At 47.0% G+C, this 22,311-nt stretch overlaps 1 protein-coding gene across 1 annotated transcript in view; it reads left to right on the top strand.

Annotated features, from left to right (window-relative positions):
- The first annotated feature begins 4,623 nt into the window (after positions 1-4,623).
- The window catches only part of Galnt14 (polypeptide N-acetylgalactosaminyltransferase 14), a 55,695-nt gene continuing 38,007 nt past the window's right edge, over positions 4,624-22,311 (top strand). Inside the window, exons 1-5 of the mRNA XM_055622087.1 lie at positions 4,624-4,628; positions 5,642-5,740; positions 14,233-14,300; positions 16,224-16,289; positions 16,447-16,568. Of these exons, the coding sequence (XP_055478062.1) occupies positions 4,624-4,628; positions 5,642-5,740; positions 14,233-14,300; positions 16,224-16,289; positions 16,447-16,568 (360 nt within the window). The remainder of the gene's footprint in view (positions 4,629-5,641; positions 5,741-14,232; positions 14,301-16,223; positions 16,290-16,446; positions 16,569-22,311) is intronic.

Raw genomic sequence — 22,311 nt, 5'->3', positions numbered from 1 at the left:
TGGTTGTTATGCTCGAGCATAAAATCCTGAATATTTATAATTTATGATCAAGTGTTTTCTCCCAGCATGTGGTGAGAGGGAGACCATGTGTTCCAGGGCCATGGGGACCACTAAGAGCTCCTAACTCATTAACAAAATGGGGGCGACCATGACGGTCAGCATGCTCTCACTCACAGGCAGCTGTAGTATTTTATGATCGTGTGAAATAAAATAAAGAGTGTTGTGTGCATCATTGCTTTTTGTGATAACTGGCAGGCATGTTTCTAATGAACTGTGGCTTTTCATGTTCACTTCGGTGTGAGAAGTGTGCAGGACTCAACAGTTCACACTGAGGTGAGGGAAGGGCAGGGTCAGGCTCCTCTTAGGCCCAGGGTTGGCCTCAGGAATGTTCTCTGGAAACCCCTTCAGCCACTGAACCCACACAGCTAATGCCTTGTCCTCCTCCTGGTTCAGACGACGAGCTAAGCTCCCCTCCTCCCATCTTTCCTACTCGCTAGCTCTTCTCTCCAATAACCCCCCCCCCCCCCCCCCCCCCCCCACTTTCCTCCCCCCTTCCCTTTCCCCCCCATTCCCCCCCCCCCCCGAATCTTTAATAAATTATCAACATGCTTTCTCGTCCATCTGCTGGCGCCAGACGTCAGCACTGGCTGCCTTTTTCATCCCCCTCTTGGCCCCAGAGACCCGTGTCTGATTAATCTTTTAAGTCCCCCCACAGAGAGCCCATTTAGTCCGGACCGACTTCCCTCTAGGAATACACCTTTAAGGACTGTTCTTGGGCTTGAGTCCATATTAGCAGTCCCTGGTGCCTGAGCAGGCTGTGGGCCAGGCCTTGGCAAACAGGTGACTCCTGTGTGGAAAGCATCAATGCTTGTGTCCTTAATGCTACCTGCACGTACTAGGGAATTCATGGGACACTAGAGACCAGTACCAGCTAAGGAGTCGTGGGATCTGCAGTGCCCTTATCTCACACATGAACCAGGTATGTCCTTTGAGGAGGAAGTTCTGAGCCTCAGTTTACCTTTCTGCAGAGGCTGCTATGAATATCAAATGGATGGAGGGTGAATCCAGGCCCTTTGGGCTGCAGCAGAGGCAGGAAAGCTTGAGGTGGGATATGAGCCTGACAGTATGAAACACCATCTTGCCCTCTGACCTCTATGCACAGCAAAAGAGCTGATGGCCTTCCTGGTATGACCCCAAGCAATGCTTGTGTCCTACCCTTTTGGACATAGAAGCTTCCAGGCCTGGGAGCATGCCACCTAGGTTCCAGCTGCTGCTTGAAGCCTTAACAGTTCCACGTGCCATCTCCAACCTCCCTTCCTTTTCTACCCTGTGAGCTTGCACCTCTGGTCAAGACACACAGCACTTCCCTCAGGGTAGTGGTTCTGAACAGTCCTAATGCTGTGACCCTTTAATAAAGTTCCTCATGTTAGAGTGACCCCCAACATAAAGTTATTTTCATTGCTACTTTATGACTGTAATTTTGCTACTGTTATGCATCATAATGTAAATATCTCATATGCAGGGTATCTGATATGTGACCCTTGTGAAGGGGTGGTTCAGCTCCCAGAGGGGTAGCGATCCCACAGGTTGGGAAATGCTGCTTCAGAGGCTGGTTCAGGTCTTTTCTGTTCCCATTTCCTTGGCACTTGCCAAATGCTTTGTGTGCCTTATCCAGCAAATGCTCTGTGTGCCTTCACAGCAAGTCTGGGAGGAGAGCCCTCACCACATTTTACAGGTAATAGTGTTGAAGCTTCGAGGATGCCATACCCCAAGGCTCACAGCTAGCTCTTGGTAAATCCAGATTCAAGTCAAGGTATCACACTCATCTCTCCAGCATTGATGCCACGGTCCTTGAGCTCTGTCCCTTCTCTTGCCTCTCGTTGCCCCTTAGCCACTGTCAGCACCAGGGAAGATGCCCACCAAAGACACCTTTCCAACATGAGAAAGAGCCAATAAGGCACAGCAGGGGACTGGCGTTGGAAATAGCAACCATGTGACTTTCTGTCCAGCACCTTTTGCTAGCCATCGTAATGATCAGTGAGTGAGATTTGCAAATTAGGAGTTACCATCTCCAGTGTCTGGGTGAAGAATCTAAAGCTGGGGAAATCAAAATCAGAAGCAAATAACCCCGTGGCCTACTTGGACCTCAGGCGTAAAGAGTGCTTGCAGCATTTAGTACAAAATGGGCTGTGCTTCCTGAAGCCAGGCTACACCCAGAGCTTCTGCCTCTATGCCAAAGTCTTTGATGGAAAAATTCGGACTAACCCTGATCAGCAAAGAGGCAGGCAATAGCCTGCAGAGGTGGGTGATTTAGAGGTGCTGTAGATGGTTGTCTAGACCCCAAGACCAAGAGTCTGTGGGTGGTGCTACCCTATTCTCTGTCTATCCTTACTTTACCCTCTGGGATCCAACATTTTCTCAATGGAGCCGCCTTCACACTTCAGGCAGTTATCCTCTGCCTGTATGCACAGACTTCTGTGCATTGATATGCCTGTATCCTCAACTGATGTCTCTGAGGCAAGAAAAGTAGTCCCTTTGTTTAAAAGCTCTCTAACAAGGTGACAACGCCAAAGACCACCATTCTCCTCCAAGTAACTCAAATAACTCAAATCAGAAAGCTGAGTCCTGACTACAGAGGATCTCCAAGCATCTTCCCCCATGGCAGAGCCACAGCAGTCAGATGTCCTGGCAGTGGTGGCATGGCATTTTGGATCGCCGTTCTCTCCCTGTTTCTGAGAGAAAAAGGTCTGTGACTTTGCTTCCCTTTCCATAATTTGTTTCACCTACTCTCTGGTATCAGGCTTATTCTTCCTGCCCACTCCATTGCCAGGGCCTCTCACCAAGACCCTCCATGTCCTCAGTGATCCTGTAACCTACCAAGAAAGGACCCCAAAGCCACCATTCCCCATCCCTCCACTATTGCTCCTAATGAGAGGTGGGGCTATGTCCAAAGACAGACAAGTCCAGATTCTTTTGGACTTGTTTCCTAGCATTTCTCTTCCCCTTTTATAACAGTTTCTAATACCCAACAAATCATCCCTGGTTAAACTGAGTGGCTTGAAACAGCAAAAGCCCTGGACCATCTTCACTGTGTCTTTGGGTCAGGAAATGGGAGCATCTTGGCTGGGCAGTACTGGCTTAGCTTCCCTTATTAGGCCTCAGTGAGAGGGCTTGGCTGGAGTAGGTGGACCCGTTTCTGATGTGGTCAGTTCATACAGCTGGCAAGCTGATAGAGGTGAGGGAAGAGGGCCTCAGCTTCTATGAGGCTGTCTCTCTGCAGGGATACCTGAGTGTCTTTACAGCATGACAGCTGGTGGCTGAGGGAGGGGCTACAGAGCTTTCATGAAGCCGCACAGTGTCACATCTGCCATATCCCACTGGTCATAGAAGGATTCAAGGAAGAAGGGGACTCCTCAAGAACAAAAACTTCTGGGCAGGACTCCCCAGAAGCTATCTGAAAGACTGCCATTTATGTCTGAGACCCATAAATGACTGGGTTTTCTGCTGACCTGGGCATGCAGGTCCTGACTTTCTTCTTTCTCTATGAAAGGCATCTGTATACATATACCTTCTTGTGAGGGTGACATCATGGATGGAGCCATGGTTCCTCCTCCCTGGATGAACTCAGTAAATTTGGGGATATAGTATTATCATGAGAAGTGCTAGAGAAGAGACATCTTCCATATGTCTGGTATAAACAACAGGTCATTTACCTCTTGGAGACCATATTTTTCCAGCAAAGGGGACACTGAGGTTTGAAGGATGACTAGGAACTCCTCAGGTGGTTAAAAAAAAAAAAAAAGAGGAGGACATTGCTCATGTGGTGTGAGTAACAGCAGAGAGCTGGAGAACTTGTGAGACTGTGATTATGGAAGAGTCTTGAAGAGTAGAGAAGGAAGCTGGACTTGATGTATAAGGAACCACTTGAGGGTTTTAAGCCAGAGAAGGGCCTGTCAGAGCCCTGTGGGATGACACTGGAAGAAAGGCTATGAGCGAAGAAGCAGGGAGACAACTATCATGGCTTAGGGATTGACCTAACTGGGACACTGGGGAATGAAGAAGCAACAGATGTGCATGCAGAATAGCTGGGATGGGGTGGGCCATGGCTCTGATGGAGATGTACAATGAGCAACATCCTGGACACTCAGCATTTATTTAATACATCTTAACCAAGGAGGCAAGTTTATTCTATACAACAGAACAAGGGGGCTAAGGTAGCTAAGGTAGGCGTCTCTGTAGGGGAGCAGTTCAGGTTGTAGTCATCCAGGAAGCAGGAGCTGTGGTTGATAGTTACCCCACACGCTGGTTTTAGCTAAGGGACAGTCATTCGTGATAGCTGTGCTTGGACCTGGGGAAGGCTTTGCCATTTCCCTGAGCCTCGCCTGAGAAAGGCTTTGCCGTTTGCCATGGGCCCTTGACATGTCTGTGTGCATTCACTCAGGACTTTGTTTCCCTGCAGAGTTGTGGTGGGCCATGGAAGAGTGCTGTGGAGGAGGACAAGGCAACTCTAGGAGGGACTGATTGGTGTCTCTATAAAGGACAGGAAGGCCTGTAGACCAGGGCTTGTCTTTCCCAACATTTCTTCCCTAACTCTTGGTTCTAGTTCTGGCTTCTCCCATACTTATGTCGTGAGCATACAGTATTTAAGCCTTTGATCCCACAGAACCGTTAATGCAGCATCACAGGAGACATCAGATCTTTGAGCCTAGAGATTATGAGTGGTTCAGGCCTGGACCTGTATGAAAATCTGGTTAAAAATGAGAGCCATATTTCCAGAGAAATTGAAGGTGCATATTTGTATAAATTATTTGCTAACAACTCCAGAGGGCTTAATCCCCTCAAAGCCTATCTGTGGGTCTCTGGGTTTCCAATTAAAAGCACAGGAAGCAATGGGGGAGTGAGAGCAGAAATGTGACCTACCAAGCATGTTCTTTACTTATATTTTTAATGTTCCATAACTCCAACCATAATCAGGCCATCCCTGAAATCATGAGGAACAGGAGGAAGTGTACACCCAGATGACATCCCCCCAGAAGAACTGGCCTCACTTGGAGGGTCTATTTCCATTATTATAGCAATTCTCAGGCCGCAGGGTACAATTTTCACCTGAGGCAACATATTAAATTGAAATTACCCCAGATGTAACGGTCATACAAAATAATCTTGGACATATGGAAGCAAATTCTTTCTCGGGGTGGGACTTTATTGCTTATACTGAGGTTGTGGGGCTCTGATTCTTCAGGTATGCCAGATTGGGAAGGGGTAAAGGGCCAGGGCCAGGGAGCCAATAGTCAGATAGGCCCCACCCCCGAAGCTGCTGGTCCTGAAGTTGATATGATAAGGTTTCCATTGGCTTGGATCTGCTCTTTGGCCAGAGGCTTGGGTAGCAAGTTTAGAAGGGCCTAGATTTTGGGCAAAGCCCAAGATTTGGGAGTCTTATTCCTGCGACTGTTAGGAGACACAGCACTTGAACTCAGGACTGTGTAAATGACTATGCTCATTTCTGTTTAAACTCCAAGCCTAGGATTCCTCCCAGGCTGTGGACATTTAGCTTCAGTCATTCTCAGATGATGTCCATGGTCCCACACTCAGTTCTGTTTTGCTCTTGAAGGTCTTGCTTATCCTCTGCTTTTGTTGCCAGGTGTTCGCTGCTTGTATACTGCACGGACCTTCCCCCCACCAGCATCATCATCACCTTCCACAATGAGGCACGCTCCACGCTGCTCAGAACCATACGCAGGTAAGCCATCTTCCCGTCCGGGGGCCATCACTCAGCCTGGCACTTGGTTAAGCTCGTATCTGCTCACTGCGCACCCTGCAGGCATGTACCAGGCACTGGTCCATACATCATATGCTTCCTCTCTGCCAGCCCTCACATGCCCATAGTGTCTGGTAACTTGCAGGCATTTGGAGATTAGGCAGAAGAATGGGTAACAGACCCTTTGCCCATCTGTACCAGGCTACCTGAAGAACATGGGCTGGCATGGTTACAACTGATGAAGGATGCTCAGACAAACAGGTTGCTTGTTCCATCCCCGGCCTCTGGGGTAGGAACAGGATTTGGAGTGTGCCCTGAGCTGCTCTTCCTGTACTATGCTTTTCCAAATCTGGGACAATGGTGGTGTGTGTGGGAACAACTGAGGACAATCATTAATGTATGCTTTCTGGGCATCTTCTGACATCTCCAGTCCTGCTTTGCCCCAGGCCTCCCTGCTATCTTGACACTTAGTCTCAGATATGCTTCTGCTACGAGAGGTTTGTTTTGACAAAGATGGCCTGTGGCCTGCCCAGCTTTTCCATATGCTTAAGTCTCAATGCCAGCCACAGGCAAACTAACCCTAGAAAATTGAGTGGGGACTGACTAGGAGTTGTGCCCCTGTGTTCCAGGAGACTCTGGCAAGTTTCAGCTACCATGTCTGGAAGGACACTCCTTTCTTCTCTCCACCTCCATTCCCTCGTATGCAGGCCCGCTGCCTCATTTTTCCTTCCTCAGATCCCCTGCAGTAGCTCCCCTGCAAGGCCCCTGTGATCTCCAGACTTCCTGTCCTCAGCTAGGGTGGTGAGTAGATCAACAGAGAGAAGTGAGACTTGGGAGTCCTACATCAAGATCACATAGTAATAGAAACCCTAATTACGACACTTCATGCCTTGGAGGCAGACAGTTTTCTAGGCATTGTGGGGGAAGGTCATTTGATACACAGAGGAAAAAAAGAGATTAAACATGGATGGGCCAGAGAAAGTATGAAGCATAGCAAACCTCCCTCATGTCATTGGTATCAGACATGCCACACTGTCCCCATTCTTCTACATCTGCATGCTATGGCAGTAGAGAATTCTGGGTAGGGGGGAAGCAAGTCTGGCAGCAGACTCATCCCAAGGGGACATACCACCTGTCACTAAATGTTGAATGGCTGCTGTGTAGGGCCAGGGACTCCCTTCCAGGCCAGGAAAGAATCCGCCCCTTTGTAAGAAAGGGCAATTTCATCTGCAGCCCACGTTGTCTTTGGTACCTGATGGCTGGCTGTTTTCCCCAGGCACCAACCCTCTTCTGGTTTCTGTATGCACCTCACAGGGCACTCAGCTCACATGTGATTCCCCAACAAGACAACTGATCTTAACGATCCCCCCCCCCCCACACACACACACAATGTTCCAGGTCACTGTCAGTGTCACCAAGAGTGTCATTATAGATAGTGAAGAGCCTTGCTCGTTTGCAAATCAGTGTAGATATATGGAGGGGACAAGGAAAAGGGTGGTTTCTCTAAAGATTCCATCAGTATCCCAAGGTGCTCTTGCTTCCTAGCTGAGAGCTGGGATACAGAAAGGTACAAGTGATGGGAACATGATGGGACAGATGATGGGAAAAGAGAGAATCACAACCTTGATGGACTACGGATATTCTCTAGGGGAGAGAAAGCAAGGGCTGAAGAATTTGATCATGACCTGGGATACAGCAGGTCTTTACAGTGTGTGAGACTTGTGTCATCTGTCCTATTCTCCTCGGAGAAACTGTCATTCCTTCACCTTCCATGGGATTGCAGAAAAGCAGTGGTCCATGACTCTAAATCCCAACCTTTCTCTCTCAATGGTAATATTCTAGACCTAGGGAGACACTTTTCCAAGGTGACAGTGGTTAAGAATTTGGTCTCTGGGGCCACATTTGCCTAACTGCCTGTAACAGTTGTGTGGCGATGGGCAAATGGCTCAACCTCTCTGCCTTGGTTTTCCATTCTGCCAAATAGCAGTTATGATTACTACTAATTCCCTGGCACAATTTCAGGAAAGCCTGAATAAGTACTGTTAGGTTTAACAGTCAGTGTTCTCTACAGAAGAGAATGAGTGGCATCCATGATCATAAAAGGGCATTTACTACATTAATTTACAAGATCAGGGTCCGATAGTCTAACCATAGCAATATGTCAGCTGGAGAACCAGAGAAACCAGTCCAAAAAAAAAAAAAATGGAAGCCTCAGAATAAAAGGTAAGAGTAGGAGTGGAACAGAAAGATTACTCTGGCATCTGAGTGGCACTTGCCACTAAGACTGGAAATGGAGTTCAATCTCTGAGTCCTACATGGTGAAAGGATAGAACCAATTCCTGAAAGCTCTCTTCTGACCTCCATATAAGGACCATAGTAGATGCATGTGCCTGTGTGTGTGGGGTGCATAAATAGGTAGGTAGGTAGGTAGGTAGATAGATAGATAGATAGATAGATAGATAGATAGATAGATAGATAGATAGATAGATAGACTAGATTTAAGAGGATGCCAGTGGTACAGCCTGGTCTAAGACTGAAGTCCCTGAGGCTCTCTGGAGACAGATGTACTGCTATGAGCACACATTCACAGAGGAAAGACGCCGACATTTGATGCCCATGGGCAGCCATACTGCGCACACGTGCCCAGGCTCTGCACTGATGAACTTCTTCCTTACAGTCTTTGCACTGTCTGAACCGGCAGCCCAGGAGTATGATGCCGTCTACGTGTGGCTGAGTCTTCCCTCCTCACTTGGATGATCCACATGGCAATCTTTCTGGAAACATCTCCACAGATACCCTTGGAAAATGCTTTACTAATTTTGTGGGGTGTCTCTTAATCCCTCAGATATGCCCATCGAGATTAATCACAGTATTTGGGACCTGTTGCGGGCACAGAGGATGTCGGTGTGACTATGGTCTCCCTAGTCCTTATACCAGCATTCTCATGCGGTGGCTCTCCAATGCGAGAAGATGCCAGATTCTCTTGGAGGTCTTGCTAGAACATGCTTTCTTGGGCTCCAGCCTCAGAGATTCTGACTCAGCGAGTCTGGAATATGGCCTGAGAATTTGCATTTCTGACAAGTCCCCAGGCTGTGGCAGTGCTGCTGCTGGCTCCAGGCTCAGACTTTGAGAATCACAGCTGTGCATCATGTCTGTTGCTGTTAGTAGCTCCAATAATCTTATCATCAGTGCCCACATTCCAAGAGCAATTGTCATGTACCAGGCAGGGTGCTAAGCGATGCTCATAAAGCCAAGGAAACCATGGCACTTGAAGGCTTGGTACTGACTGGAGGCCTCCTGCTGACAAGTGAAAGCTGTACTGGAGAGCAAATCCGTCTCACTCCAGAGCGACTACACTGAGCCGTCAGCTAGTCCCAGGTCTTCATTCAAATAGTATTTATGGAGCGTTTGATAAAACCTGTCTGCATACAGCACGGCGGAGTTCACGAAGCAATTTCAAATACATTTTCTCGTTTCAGACACACAAAAGCCTGTGAAGTAGGTCAAGTATTAATATCACCCGCTTTTACAAGGGAAAGGTAATTACAGAAGGAACGGAGGCTGGGAGCGGACCCATTCAGGGCTACACACCAAGCAAGTTGTATGGCTTACTTGGCATTCCCCAAACTACGCTGACATATCTTGGGGCCCCATAATTAGACTAAAGGAGGCAGGGGAGCAGGAGAAGTCATAGATTCTGCCTGTGTAATTGCACAGAGGAGACAGATCCAAAATGATTCCTTGGACAGTGTGGCCCACCCATGCCAATGAGATGAACACTCTCTCCCATCCTGCGGGCACATGAAGAAGGACATGTGGCAGCCGAAGCAGGGGCAGCTGGGATGGGGTGAAGCAAGGAAAACCCTTTGTCAGGCTGGGTCCTGGGGAAGCAGGAGGATTTACTCTGCTGAGGGGAAGCTGGTGAGAAGCCAGGATTGAAGAGCCTGAGATGGGGATGGAGGGCAGATCACAGCAGCCATGGTTTAGATGGGAGGAATTGGTTGGGAGTGGGGGGGCTATCCAGGCCAAGGCTCTTGGGAAGGACTTCACCCTCTCCTTTTCCAGCCACCTCAGGGGCCCTGAGTGCATGCCTTTCTCACACTTTTTAGGGAGACCTCACCATTGCTTCAATTGCTCTGCTGACAGGAACACAAGCAAGCCAGGTGTTCCCAGGAAATGGTCTAATTAGCACTTACTGCTGACGATTTCTTTCTCTTTCTCCCCCACTCCCCGTTTTTAAAACTCTGGACATTTTTTATTCGCTAATCATCTCTCAGTTCAACCAGCTCAGAGCTACATGCGATTTACCTTTTGATGTTCACAGAAGAGAACTCTTGAATTTCAAAGAGCCGGCGGGGATTTGGGGGAATCGAATGCAGAAGCTCCGGCGTAATCAAACCTCATTAGAGGTTATTCTTCAAGCAGGTTTTCTCCCTCTGTCTGCCTCCCTCTCCTGCCCTGATTAGACGGCTGGTGGTTGGGTTTGCTATGTTTTCTGTGGGACAGTCATAGTGAGCAATGTCAAACCACCACCTATGGTAGAGGCTGCAGCCTCCTTCTTTTCCCTGTCCCCCACCTCCCAGAGACAGTGACACTTGCCAGGGCTTTGTGTTGGGGTTCCTCTCTCCACCTTACACTAGTTGCCATGGTGAGAATTAAGGCTTCATAAATAAAGGTGGGACTCGGGCATAGCTCCTTTCTCATAGACTCTTCATCCTGCATAAAAAAGGGGGCTGTGCTGGAAGAAGGGGCTCAGGCAGATGTGAAAAGAGGGACGTACATAAAAGCCCCACCAGCACTCACTCTGAGCCCCCTTTCCCAATGTACACAGAACTCTGCGTGTACTGCCTTGGCTGTTGTGAAGCAAAGGAAAAAAAATGTTTTTGCATCATGACGTTTGGAGATAGTCAGGAGAGTTCTGAGACCCACAGTTAATCCTGAAACTGAGTCTACGCCTCTTGAGTGAGACTTGAGGAGGTCAGTTCAATTAACAAATCATTAGTGACACGTCACAGAGTAAGAATGGCTACTGTCTATTATGACTTAGTGCCAAATGTTACGCTAAATGCCTCATATAGGTTTTCTCCTTTAATCGTCTGCATAGCCCTTTGAAGAATCGCCTGCTGTAAACTGCTCCCATTCTATAGATTAGCTACTACGCAGAATGGCAATAAAGTCACTTGCCCAGACCCTAAGAGCCTTGATGTGAATATAGCTGAAGGATGAACTTCTGAGGGTGGACCTGACTTCACCCAGTGCTCAGTGCCAGCATATACAAGTGGGCACTAAACATCCTAATATCGAGGGAAGTGAACAAAGATGGGATGTTACCATCTACAGGGATGATTTGTAAACCTGCCCCACAGTTTCCCTGTATTTCAAAAGAAACTAAGAATCAGAAATTAGTGAAGGAAATTGGATACATACATACATACATATATATATATATGTATATATATATATAATTTTTTTTACGGTGTAGCCAAACCAAAGTTGAAGGAGCAGTGTGATCCCCTCTTTACCATACCTGTGCTCATCTTTTCATTTATAGAAATCCAAGAAATCCAAGCAAAGGCTGTAATTATTGTGAATTTAGCACTGAGATGCTTTAACCAGTCCTGTTCTTGGGCAAAGGGACTTGGGTCCCAAGTTACCTTTACTGTCTCAGGTTCTCTATTACAGAGATAGTTTTTAAGTCAGGTCCAGCCCAAGGAAAATGGGGTCAGGCATTCTGTCTTAAAGATTCCCTAGTGAGGGGAGTCCCACAACACTGTGCCCAGGGACTGACCCAGGCTCTGTGCTACTCTCAGTCTTGTTCAATGGGCAGTCAATACAGAGACTCACAGCCAGTCAAAATGATGAGAATAAGGGACTGGTGAGAGGTCAGCCCCAAGTGGAACATCTGTAACAAGCCTCTTTCCCAAGGGGATGGAAAGGGTGTGAGGGTCAGAAGGTGAGGAAGAGTGCTAGGAAATGCTGGGCATAATAGGGACATTGCATTCATGAGCTCATAGAGGCTGTGGTCACTAGCACAAGCCAGTCAAATTCAAGCACGGTCTGGGGAGAGGCTCACAAGGCCCCACCCCTGAGGTGCTATTGGCAAGTTGATAGCTGTTGGGAGAGGAAGAGTCATTTTTCTTTGGGGGTGTGGCCACTGCTAGGTGATGGATGGCTTCACCCCTGTGTGGATATGAGCAGCACTAATTGAACTCAGTGGATGATTAAAAATAAAGAAGAAAAGAGGGAGGACATGATGTTTGGAGGAGGACATCTGAGGGAGCCAGGAGGAGTTGGGAGGGAAGCATGGGGCTGTGTGTATGTTTTATTTAACTCAAAGAATAAATAAAATTACTATTTAAGGAAACACCACTTTATTTCTAATACAATGAATAGGGAGGCTTAAAAAAACTTTTCTGTGGAAAACCATTTTAGCATTTTTTTATAAGTGACAAAAATACAGATTAGAATGAGCAAAACATTCTCAACCTGGCAATGAGGAAACTAAATCTGTTTCACATTTTTTGAGGGAAATATTAGATAATATTTTGTTATATATATATATTTATATATGTGCGTGTGTGTACTAGAAAATAATACACATACACACACACACTCCCCTGAGGTCTGGGGAAATAACTCAGTCGGGAAAGTGCTTGTTACACAAGCGTAAAGACCTGAGTTCAGATCTCCAGCACCCATGATAAAAGCCAGGTATGGCTGTGTGTATTCCTTGTGGCTTGCTGGCCAGTTGTATAAGCAAATTGATGAGCTCCATGTCTAATGAGAGACAAAATGAGGTGAGAATAATTAAAAGAGACACTTTCTTAGGGTTTTGTTGTGAAGAGACACCATGTCCACGGCAACTCTTATAAACAAAAGCATTTAATCAGGGCTGGCTTATAGTTCAGAGCTTTAGTCCTTTGTCATCATGGCAGGAAGCATGGCAGCGTACAGGCAGACATGGCGCTGGAGAAGTAGCTTAGGGTTCTACATCCAAATTGACAGGCAGCAGGAAGAGAGAATCACTAGGCCTGGCTTGAGCATTTGAAACCAAAAGCCCACCCCCAGTACCACACTTCCTCCAACAAGGCCACACCTACTCCAGCAATGCCACACCTCCTAATGGTGCCACTACCTATGGAGCCTATGGGGGCCTATGGTGGTTTTCATTCAAACTAACACTTCAATACCCAACATTGAACTCCGACCTCCACTTTCATATGTAAACACACACACATGCACATGAACATACATGTACACACATAAACACATCTTCCATATCTGAAAGAGAAAAGAATCTTGGGATTTTTATGGACTGGTTCATGGGAAGCTACATACTTGTCCTAGACTGACAGTTCTTTGTCCCTAGTTCCACTCACTTAATAGGTGCAGGGTAGAGGCCACTGTCTTCTTAATTTGAGGTCAGCTTGGAGCTCGGATTCTACATGTCTGTTAAACACTGACTCAGTAATTGACTGACAGCTGGAGGGAGAGTCACACGTGTCTCTCCTTAGAGTGTTTCCCTCTCTCACCAGGGCTTCTGCCTGGCATCAGGGTTACAGGGGCAGGAGCCTACCTGGTGAGGTGTAAAACCAGCTGCCCCTGTCAGGAAGTGATAAATGCTGTAAGAAGCCTCAGCTAAAAGCTGCCAAAGAATCCCAAGGGAGGAAACAATTAATTCTCCCTAAATAGATTGGAAAGCTGTTAGAGAGGAAGTGACATTTGAACTGGTCCTTGTGGGCAGCTTAGGGCCATTTCAGGGCTTTGAAGAAGAGGCTCTCAATGCTGAATAAGCACAAGAAATCCAGGTGGCAGCACTGGGCATGAATAGCTGTGGGCAGCTTGGGTCAGCTCAGTGATGCGAGGGTACAGATCATGCTGAGGGTTTGAGGTAGCAGGAAGGCACAGGGGGATTTTTATCAATTTGTTTGTGGCCACATGGAAATCTGCACTATGGGATATATGTGTCTGAAAGACTACTCGAAGGCCACAAGGAAAACTACCTGGGACTGAGAAGAGCTGAGGCAGGTAAAGGCTGAGATCATAAACCAAATCATGGGATATGCCAGGACTCATGTGCTTGAGAGGGAAGGCAGGAAGATCAAATGTTCAAAGCCAGCCTGGGCTGCACAGTAAGGCCTTGTCTACTCACTCATAAAAAGAAGGTGAACCAGGACAGAGATTGACAAGGTGAGAGTGGTTGAAGTAAAACACCCAGATAGAACTACTTGACTAGGGTTTGGGAAGAGGGAGGGGGGTTGTTGGTACTGCCTGGGTTTCTGTCTGGGTAGCATTTGTTTACTAAGATGGGAACAGCAGAATTGCATCCTCAGTGGCCCCAGACGAGCAGGATGGCTAGACAACTCCTTTGGTGCCCCCGCATCTTCATCCCTCCTATGCAATAATATTTAAGAATGCAGTCGGTATGTGTACTTTGCCACTGGAAGACAGCATACTTTCTCTTCTCCCCACAGTGTGTTAAACCGCACCCCTATGCATCTGATCCAGGAAATCATATTAGTGGATGACTTCAGCAATGACCGTAAGTAACATTGATTATTGAAAACCAAGGCACAAATGTCTGGTCCCAGCTACTGCATACAATTGGAGGGGAGCCCACTGAGACTCTAGAGGTGAATGGAAGCCACCGTTGGGTAGAAGACATGGAAGACTGAGTGTCTATATCTGAGCTTAAAAGGTGATTAACCTCCCATTTGAGAAAAAAAAATGTTGTAAGTTTTTGAAGACCTAATTAGCTAAAATTGGTAGATTCCTGCTTGGGATGGTTGGTGAGTGTGTGCACGTGTGGATGAATGTGTGGCATCTGTGTCATTATCTTCTAATATACATTTCTGGACAAGGGGAGCGATGCTACACAGTTAAAGGATCGTCATTAGACCCCAAAGCCCCATCAGACTCCTGATTTTGATGCTACACTAATGTGTCTATCAGAACTGAGGCTGCCGTGCTTCCTTTCTCTCTCTCTCTCTCTCTCTCTCGTTCCCTGGGAGTCTGGTGGGCCTTGACATTGAGATCCTCATGGGACATCCCAACACACGCCTGTGACAGTGTGAGCCTTTGAACCTTTCCACACACTTAATATCATCCTTTTCTGCCTCATATTTCCTCAGTTATTCCATAAAAGAGCGCAGGTCCCACCCAGATTTACTCCCCTGACTTGTTTTCTCAAGTAAAACATGCTGGGGTCTCTAGACACCTATTTAAGTCTGAAAGTCACAATAATTATAGAAACATTATTGGAAATCAAGTATTGGCAGTGCCGACACCCACCTCTAACAGCCACTGTCCTAGATGCAGTTCTTCTCAGCACATTCAGGTGGGGCAATCTCTTCCTGGTGATGAGCCAAGTGGGTGGCACTAAGAGAAAGACAGCTACAAGTATCAGGAAAACATCCTTCATCCCATCCAGCATAGGTGCTGGGAACTGGGCACAGGGGCCTCTCCCACATTGGCACCTGCTACATAAGCACCAGAAATGAATACATAAGACACAGACTCTGGATTCCTCATGAAAAAGTGAGCAATGTGTCCTAAGAGCTCTACTAGATCTGGAGCTCAGTGGTCTGCTCTCCTGGCTTAGAGAGAAAGAGCTTAGAGTAGGGTGTACTTCTCCTGGGGGTAGCCTAGTGCTCAAGAGAAGAAGGAAGTCCTGGAAGGTCCTTGAGGAACAGGGTAACAGCCTTAAAAGGAGCCAGACATCCTGGGCTCAAACCCTAGTCTGGGACTTCCTCACTCCTTAGCCATGTGCCTCAAGGAAACCATTAGCTTCAAGTCAGCTCCCTTGCCTGTATAATAGAGATGACTATGATCATATATGTGGTTTATACAGAGATCTAGTGTATTAACACATTCAGAGCTGCCAGTCCAGTAATGGAAGTGATGGGGCAGCAGAATAGTTCCAGGGTGATTGGGGCAAATGATCAAAATGCAGTGGGTCTCATACCCAAAAGACAATGAGGCTCTTGTTCATCAGGCTGGAGACCAGCGACCCTTTATTAGCTCTGTTGTGTTGGAGGAACCTATAGACTGACCTCTTCATAAAGAGGGCCTCCATGTTCTAAAAGCAAATTTCAAAGCTGTTTCCTTCTGTTGCTGGTTTTCTAGCATTTTCAGCTAGACTCACCATGGTGAAAAAACTCTAAATTAATAATCCAATGGTGTGTAGCAACAGAGATGACCCTGGGGTAGCCAGACCACGAATCCATGCCTGGAACGTTTTCATGATCACATGCTTGTGCCACTGTGTGCCGACCTATTCCAAATGGGCCCAGTTGTGGTCACTTTACTCAGTGATTGTCAGCCCCTTCCATGATGTAGAAACAGCCTGGACCAGGCTCTGCAGTCAGGGTGGGGACAGCAAGCAGGTCTCCCTTCCCACTCCTTCAAATTTGCTCAGACACATTACATGCCAGGTGCTCACTAAGCATGACCTTTGTCTTTGCAGCTGAAGACTGCAAGCAGCTAATCAAACTGCCCAAGGTGAAGTGCTTGCGTAACAGTGAGAGGCAAGGTAGGCTGTCTGTGGGGCAGAGCGGGCAGGTCACTGGACCGTGGGCTATGCTGGCTGTGTGTATTTGGGCATTCAAGGAAAGGATGAATGACCCTGACGTGGTCTTGTGGGTCACTGGAACAACAGTGACCCGTCTGGCCATTTGTCCCTGATACAGGTTTGGTCCGGTCCCGGATGCGGGGTGCTGACATTGCCCAAGGTACCACTCTGACATTCCTGGACAGCCACTGTGAGGTGAACAGGGATTGGCTGCAGCCCCTCTTACATAGGGTCAAAGAGGTGAGTCAGGCTGAGGAACAGAGCTGGAGTTCCTACCTCCCTCTTTGCCTTGGACCTCCATGCTTGTGACTTTACTCAGGGCTCTGGATGGGGCAGGATTGTTCTCTCTTTTTATAGATGAAGGACCAAAGTATAGTGGCCTGAATAAGATCAAACTGCATGTGGTCAGTGGCAAAGCCAGGCCTGGGCTGTTCGTTTTCTCACACTGTTGCCAAGGGCAGCAAGCCTGACACTGAAGCTGTCTTCGGGTAGCATGTAGCATTCGGGGTCCTGGACAAGAGAAAACTGCCTAGAACTATATCTGTCAAAGGTCCGGAGAGGACCTCCTCAGGAGTGCCTACTGTAGGGAGGAGGCAGCAGAAATAACTAATTCCTGAGGTCTCTCTTCCTTCCAACCGTTTCACCCTTACCTGAAAGCCCTGGGCCAAGGCGGAGGCTGGATGCTGAGGTTGGAACCCCCTTCCTGTTCATCCCTCCAAGATTCTGTGTGCTGCTTTTCTCTGCGCCCCAGCCACCACTCTAGAGCGCAAAACCTGATTTTATTCCCCTCCCCGTTACTTTATACTGTGGGGAAACGCTCACCCATTCCTCTCACACACTACAGAGCACACAGGCAGGGGACTCCAGTACCAAGGAAACACACTGGTGCTGCCTGACACTCATCCTAAATCATTGACCTGCACAGTTAGGGGGGGAAGTAGGAGTTGGGCATTTGTTCATACTCATTTCACAGATGAGAAAATAGTGTCCAGACTATTACGTGGCATGGCTTGCTATTCTTTAGGAATGGTATCTCCAACATCAGCCGAGCATTGTGTGGCCTGGGCTGGGATGGTTTCCTCCTTCTCTACCTAGTAGCCACACAACTCCTGCCTTCATAACAACAGTGTTGAAAGGAGAGAAGAGACCAGTGGGCACACTGCTCAAAAGAGAACTAAGAGGGTGCTGCATGTCCTTTGGAGGGAGGCCCCTCAGCTGGTTGACAGGTATCTTACATGGTTCCTGTATGCTACACTGGTTTGGAAAGAACTAACACATACTAGGTGACCATGAATAGAAGTGCTATGACAGAAGTTCTCAACCTGTGGGTGGCGACCCCTTTGCAGGAGTCAAATGACCCTCTCACAGGGGTCACCCAAGACCATCCAAAAACACAGATATTTACATTATAGTTCATGACAGTAGCAAAATTACAGCTATGAAGTAACAAGGAAAATCATTTTATGGTCGGGGATCACCACAGCATGCGGAACTGTATTAAAGAGTCACAGCATTAGGAAGGTTGTGAACCCCTGTGCTATAAAAACTGATGATAGGGCACACACTTGTAATCCCAGCACTTGGGGAGGCTGAGACAGGTAGATCTCTGTGAGTTTGAGGCCAGGCTGGTGGTCTACAAAGTGAGTCCAGGGCAGCCAAGGCTACACAGAGAAATCCTGTCTCAAAAACAAACAAACAAAAGTTATTTGTGCGAAAGAAACATAGGAAGCTTTGTGTACTCTCAGATGCTGAACAACCCCCTCCAGCGGGAATCTTTACATTCCCAGAAAGGTCTTTCTGCCTGAGTACAAGCAGGAGCCGAGGGCTAGTGAAAGCATCCTCTTGCTAGTCTGTGCCTGAATCTAAGAAGAAACCACAGTGTGTAAACAGGGCTTGAAGGCCAAGGCTGCAGAACCACAGGGAAGGTAAAGAGTATAGGGCATAGACCCTGGCTGCGGAGAGAGGCTGAGGTTGGAGGCAATGTGACCTACTTCAGCCAAGGTCATACCAAGAAGTAAATCTAAAGCCAGGAGTGATATTATGGAAACCCTGTGGCCCAGGAACCTAAAATGGGAAAGAAGAGGCCTGGACCCCTTGTTTTCCATCACAAAAGTATCCCAGAGTTACTGCAGACATTTTGAAAAATATGGAACATTAGAATGAAAACTAATCAACCAAAATTCTATCGTGCGAAGACATCCGAAGCCTCATTTCTTCCCATTTAGAATCATTTTCTCTTCAGAGAAGCATCTTTTAGTACAGTTGTAATCATCCTGTATTTACCTAACTTTGTATTCTGCTGTTTTTTTTTTTTTTTTTTCTTACCCATAGCACTTCATGTGGTCTCTTAGGTAATTTATCCCTACCAGGTTAGCAGATGCAGTGTGTGTGTGCAAGCACATACATGGGGAAGACATGTAATAAAAGTGACCATTTGACCATTCCACACTGCAGTTTGCAGATTGCACAGTTCTCACTACAGTCTAGTTATAAAACATTCTCAAGCCAGGGATAGTGGCTCACGCCTTTAATCCCAGCAATAGGGAGGCAGAAGCAGGTGGATCTCTGTGAGCTCAAGGCCAGCCTAGTCTACAAAACTAATCCAGGACAGCCAACGCTACACAGAGAAACCTTGTCTAGAAAAACCAAAACCAACCAAACAAACAAAAACAAAAATCAACAACAACAACAAAACATTCTCACCACCTCAGAGAAAAACTTCACACCCGTCAACCACATTCCTTCCTTTCCCCTTCTTGCCTCTGCAGCCACTAATCTGCTTTGTCCCTAGGGTCTTGCCTGTTCTGTACATTTCATAAAATCATGTTTATATGAGATGGCCTTTTGAGCCTGACTTATCATACCCAGCATAGATTTGAGCTCCATACACACTGTAGTACGTCAATCTTCTTTTCGTGGCCAAATGATTATCCTCTGGTATGTCTTCATCCACGTGTATGTACCAATAGTAATGCTGCTATAACTATTCATGTATGGGTTTTTATCTATGTATCTGTTTTCACTTCTTATGAGATGTATACTACGAACTAAGATTGCTGGAATTAGATGTTTCTTGTATAGGGATCTCCAAGATAATTATACCCAAAGAACTGTGTTTTTTTTTTTTTTCCTTTTTTAGTTTTGTTTTTGTTCTTTGACAATTTAATACATTTATATACTGAATTTGGGGCATCTCCCATTACCCTCATTCATCCCCCCTCCCCCTACTCCTTCCCTCCCTCCCACTCATCTCCCTCCCTTCACCCTCCCTTGACTTTCCCTTCCCCCTCCTTTCCCCTCCCTTCTTCTCTCTGACTGCCCTCCCCCATCTCCAGGATCTCATTATGTAGCCCTGGCTACTCTGGATCTCCCTGTATAGATCAGGCTAGCCTTGAGATCCACCTCCTTAGTGCCAGAATTAAAGATTTGCACCACTATGCTTGATATTTCTTTGTCCTTTTGGCTCACTGTATTTAGTTAAGGTTGCTTATAGGAGCAGGGGTGAGGGATTATTTACTGGAACAGAGGCAACTTGTCAGTGACTATGCTACTGGGGAAAATGAGTTTCAGCCACTCCCCCAGTACTCATTAGCTGCCTGTAGACTAACAGTGAGAGGTGAAACCTCATGAGCCTCTCCTCCATGCTTGATGAGAATAGTGATGCACCCAATCTTTTGCGGGTCATCAGTAGAGTGTGAGGCAGCTTGCTTACATCTCCCTATGTTTCTTTCTCACACACACAAAACAACCAAACAACCAAACAAAACCACATTTCTTATTATCGATTCTTATTATAGGACTTAGCTGGAGGCTCAGTGATGGGGAGAGTCTTGATACAATACCAGAGTCAACAGAGGCTTCTGTTGTGTGGCCCCAAAGGCTATATCCTGAGTTCAGTTTTAATGAGTCTGAATCCCTTTTTATCCCAATGGCTCTGAGTCCGTCTTGAAAAGCTCCCTGATAGACGGTCCTGTTTTTCCATCTGCAGCCAGCCTTACCTATGGGCTAGCATAGTCTCCCTTGCTGTCTCAGATGGGAGTTTGACTTCCTGCAGCCAAATACTCCTTTGGGAGTCATTTAGCCCCATGAGAGAGCTTAGCTTCTTGGTCCCCATCACCTTCTGAGCTCAGCCTCTTACAGCGAAGAGATTAGTGAGACAGGCCCCAGGATCAGCCTAGAGAGCCCTCTGTGGGCTACTAAGCTTACCCTGAAAGCTCTTGAGACCATGGGGCGGTGCCCTGGGCCAGCCCCACAGGGATGGGGAATGCGCGTGTGTCTGGGTTTCTTTGTATGTGCCTTGTCTCCACACTGAGAGTGATTTGATATTGTGAGTGGAATGGAAATTTTTAAGCCATAATTGGAGAATGGGATTTTCAAAAATAGAACAAAATAAGAAAGAAGCTGAGCCTGGGCTGTCCTGGGCCATCCTCAGCTCAAGTTTTCCCCGTGACACTTCCCTAATATCCTTTCTCTTCTCTCTAATTACTTGATACTGGAAACATTCACCAAACTGGTTTCCGGTGTGTGTGTGTGTGTGTGTGTGTGTGTGTGTGTGTTAACATAACTTTCTTCTGCATCCCTCCCCACATATTTCTTTGATGGGAAAGAGATTTCAAGAAATCTCAATCCTTTCAAGATCCCTCAAATTTACATAAATAGTAGTTTACCCTTCAATACCTTCACATGTGCTTTCCTCTCTTGCTTCCTCACGTGGGCTTTTTTAAAAAGGCAAGGTCGGTTTACAAATAAGAACAGCTTGCCCTCTTGTCACAGATTTACAAACAGAATCCCATAGACTATGCCAATCTACTAATGTCATACATATTTCTATATGACAGAACCTGAATGGACATCTCGATATCCTGGCAATAAATGTATCCCCAGCCAACAGTAGTACCTACTTAAGGACCCTTCGCCAGCTTCTCACATAGTAAGGATTTGGATGTAAACTGATCTCACTCCCTCCCCCACCAGCTTATGTATTCTGTCCCCAGCTAGTAGTGCTCTTTTGGAAGATTATGGAGCTCATAGGGGTAGGAGTCTAACAGGAGGAAGTAGGTTTCTGAGGGCCCAGGTTAGTTTGCTCTGTAGGTCTTCTTATGGTATCCTTATTTCCTCTGGCCTCTTTACTCCCCCTTCCCCACCCTGCCCCTGCCCACTCTTCCACAAGTCTCCCTGAGCTCCACTTATTGCTTGGCTGTGGGTCTCTGCATCTGTTTCCATCAGCTGCTGGATAGAGTCTCTCACGAGATGTTTATGCTAGGCTCCTGTCTGCAAGCATAGCAGAGTATCGTTAATAGTGTCAGGGGTTGGCTCTCTCCACTCATTGGTTGGCCTGAGCATGAGTCTTAAGGTTTGTGGCCTCCCCTATTGCTATTAATCTAGAGAGATGTAAGCATCCTCACACACTCCAGCTTCTATAGTAGCTCCTGGTGCCACACCATGCTTTCCCTGCCACACAGAGCCCAAATAAAGCATTCTTTCCCTTTAGTTGCTTCTTGTCAAGTATTTGGTCATAGGAAGGAAAATATAACTAATATGTCACACCTCCCCCTAGGCCAGCTGAGAGACCCCCTATTCTGTTTCTAGACCCTGAATCAAATCCATCTACTACCCATTCATCTTCCCTAGACTGTGGAGCCCCCTTGCTCATCTTGTCCCCCTACAATTCCTATACCACAGGAAGACTCAAGGACGTGAGTGACTTCCTAAGAGAGTGCTTCTAAAAGTTTTTGATTGCCCATTCACAAAATGCTTTAATTATGTGACTCAGTGAGGAAACAAGAGGTATGAGAGTAACAGTGGTTGATGACTACTGCCCACTGCTTCCCGCCTCTTTTCTCCTAGTAAGAGGGGGTGGGGAATAGGCATAAAGTAGGGTAGGAGAAAAAGAGGGAATAGGCTTGGATTTTCATGGTAGGGGGAGGAAATGAGGAATAGGACATAGTCCAGGATCAGCCCAGGATTTCACCAGCTGCTAGGC

Source organism: Psammomys obesus, unplaced genomic scaffold (assembly GCF_907164565.1).
Source record: "Psammomys obesus unplaced genomic scaffold, mPsaObe1.curated_primary_1811, whole genome shotgun sequence".
NCBI classification, from domain to species: domain Eukaryota; kingdom Metazoa; phylum Chordata; class Mammalia; order Rodentia; family Muridae; genus Psammomys; species Psammomys obesus.
The sequence above is the reverse complement of the archived record's forward strand: the minus strand, read 5'-3'. Positions and strand labels throughout refer to the sequence as shown.